General features: G+C 35.8%; 1 protein-coding gene across 1 annotated transcript; it reads left to right on the plus strand.

Moving 5' to 3' along the window:
• Positions 1-411: 411 nt before the first annotated feature.
• Positions 412-2031, plus strand: LOC110932195 (beta-glucosidase 18). The gene is made up of 8 exons (XM_022175548.1): positions 412-594; positions 669-735; positions 816-880; positions 970-1045; positions 1127-1201; positions 1406-1493; positions 1566-1818; positions 1912-2031. The coding sequence occupies exons 1-8, from the start codon at positions 412-414 to the stop codon at positions 2029-2031; spliced, it is 927 nt and encodes a 308-aa protein (XP_022031240.1).
• The last annotated feature ends 311 nt before the right edge of the window (positions 2032-2342 follow it).

Below are 2342 nucleotides of genomic sequence, written 5' to 3' on the forward strand. Positions count from 1 at the left end.
TTAACATTTACCGAACTCTGTAAATTTTTTTAGGATTTAGTAACTTTTTTTAAAGTAGGTTTTTTTAATAAGTAGGTTTTTTTAAATTTTTAGGATGTTATGTAACCTTTTTTTTAAATTAATAAAAAGTTTGTGTTTTATTATGTTGTCAACTATATAAAAAAAACCAATATGGTACCCCAACGTCGCCTGACCACGCCGCTTCCATACCTCACATTTTTTGGGTTGGTCTGGTGAAGCCTACACTCGCCACATGTCGAGCGATGCCCCCAACCCAAGCCTCCCCACACCCCATAGCATCACAACTTGTGTTTTTTCGCTTTTATATTAGTTTCATCGAAAAGTTGACTCCTGTCTCTTTATAAGCATATTATTTGGTCAACAAATTTAGAAAAAGATCCATGTTCCATTATGAAACCAAAAATACCCACCGCTTCTCTCTTCTTCTTTATCATTTCTGCTCATGCACTACTTCTTGAAGCCTCAAACAATGCCGATGAAGTATTCAAAATTGAAGAAAACGAAGAGACCCAAATCAAAAGATCAGATTTTCCATCCGGGTTTCTCTTTGGAGCAGCCACTTCTGCTTACCAAGTCCATCTTCCCCTCTTGATCCCCTCGTCATTATTGTAGCTCTTTATCATTTATTAACCAATGAAGTTTTACAGGTTGAAGGAGCCTACCTTGAAGACGCGAAATCGTTAAGCAACTGGGATGTATTTTGTCACACCGTAGGTTAGTAATAGTATCACACAGATTGATTTTGATTTTCAGTGATGAATATTGAATATTGATACCACCATCATTGTTATTAGGTTGTGGAGAAAATGGGGAGAATGGAGACATTGCAGATGATCATTATCATATGTTCTTGGTTATGGTTAATTATTATGGTTTATCTATCAATTTGGTTGTTTTTTTTTTTTTATTTGAGTTTCTTTATTTAAAATTTTGATTTATTGCATACAGAGAGACATTGAGTTAATGCATTCCCTTGGCATACAAGCATACAGATTTTCAATATCTTGGGCTAGAATTCTTCCAAGTATTTATTCAATGTTACCATCCCTTAACTACTTCCATTATCTTCTTAACTTTGCCTAATTGTTTGCATTTTGTTTTTTAGGAGGAAGGTTTGGTGAAGTTAACCCTGCTGGCATAATGTTCTACAACAAGATCATAGACAATCTCATTCTCAAAGGTGGTAAATTGATAGTTAAATCAAAACTAAATTTAATCTTAGAATTAGAAATTTATTATGACTTCTAGCTTCAAATTCAAGACTCATTTATCTTGCAGCCGAACAGGAAATCTATAAAGATATATTTTTTTTAATTTGCGGGGATAAGTTCTTTGTTTCGTTAGTTAGTGATTATAGTTCTATATTTGATGGACTTGCAAACAGGAATTGAACCATTTGTGACGATTCACCATGCGGATCTCCCTCAAGAACTTGAAGACAGATACCGTTCTTGGCTAAACCCTGCAATGCAGTATGTTTAAAACGCCATTGTTTCATTAATTCCTTAGATGTTTGTTGGCTTATTATTTATTTTTGCTGGCAGGGAAGAGTTTTTATATTTGGCAGAAGTATGTTTCAAGTCTTTTGGAGACCGAGTGAAGTATTGGCTCACAATTAACGAACCTGAACTAATAGCAGGACTTGCTTACCAAATGGGGATTATTCCACCATCTCGTTGTTCAGAGCCTTTTGGAAACTGTCTTAGTGGAAATTCGGATGTCGAGCCTATCATCGCTAAGCACAACATGTTATTGGCCCATGGAAGGGCAGCCAAGCTATATCATGAATGTTTTCAGGCAACTTGCTAACTTTAAGTCAATCTGCAAGCTTTGACTTATCCCTGAACATTCCAAGATTTGTTTAACTGACTTTTTGGTTTGTATGTGCAGCCAAAACAAGGTGGCTCAATCGGTCTTACTGTTAACTGTAACATGTATGAACCACTAACGGAAAGTGAACTTGATCACCGAGCTGCCAATGTTGGAGATCAGAGGGGATTAAAAGTATAAAACTCACACAAATTTTGGGGCAATTTTCTGGATTTTATATCAAACTGAAAAGCAAATTACAATGAAAGAAAAACGAACTGAACTTGAAAGTGCAACTAACTCTCTTGAAAAAACAAATTACTGCTACTCTATTTATTCAACGAAAACAAAATAAAACTGAATAACTAACTCCATGTTGCTTCCCACGTTGTCTTCCATGCTACCACCTTTTACTCCCCACTACTCGGTCAAAACACTACCGAGTCAATTAACACTTGGTCAACAAGTCACATTAGCCCACATTCTCCCCCTGATGTGAGCTTGTCTTCTCA

Source organism: Helianthus annuus, chromosome 3, assembly GCF_002127325.2.
Source record: "Helianthus annuus cultivar XRQ/B chromosome 3, HanXRQr2.0-SUNRISE, whole genome shotgun sequence".
Lineage (NCBI taxonomy): Eukaryota > Viridiplantae > Streptophyta > Magnoliopsida > Asterales > Asteraceae > Helianthus > Helianthus annuus.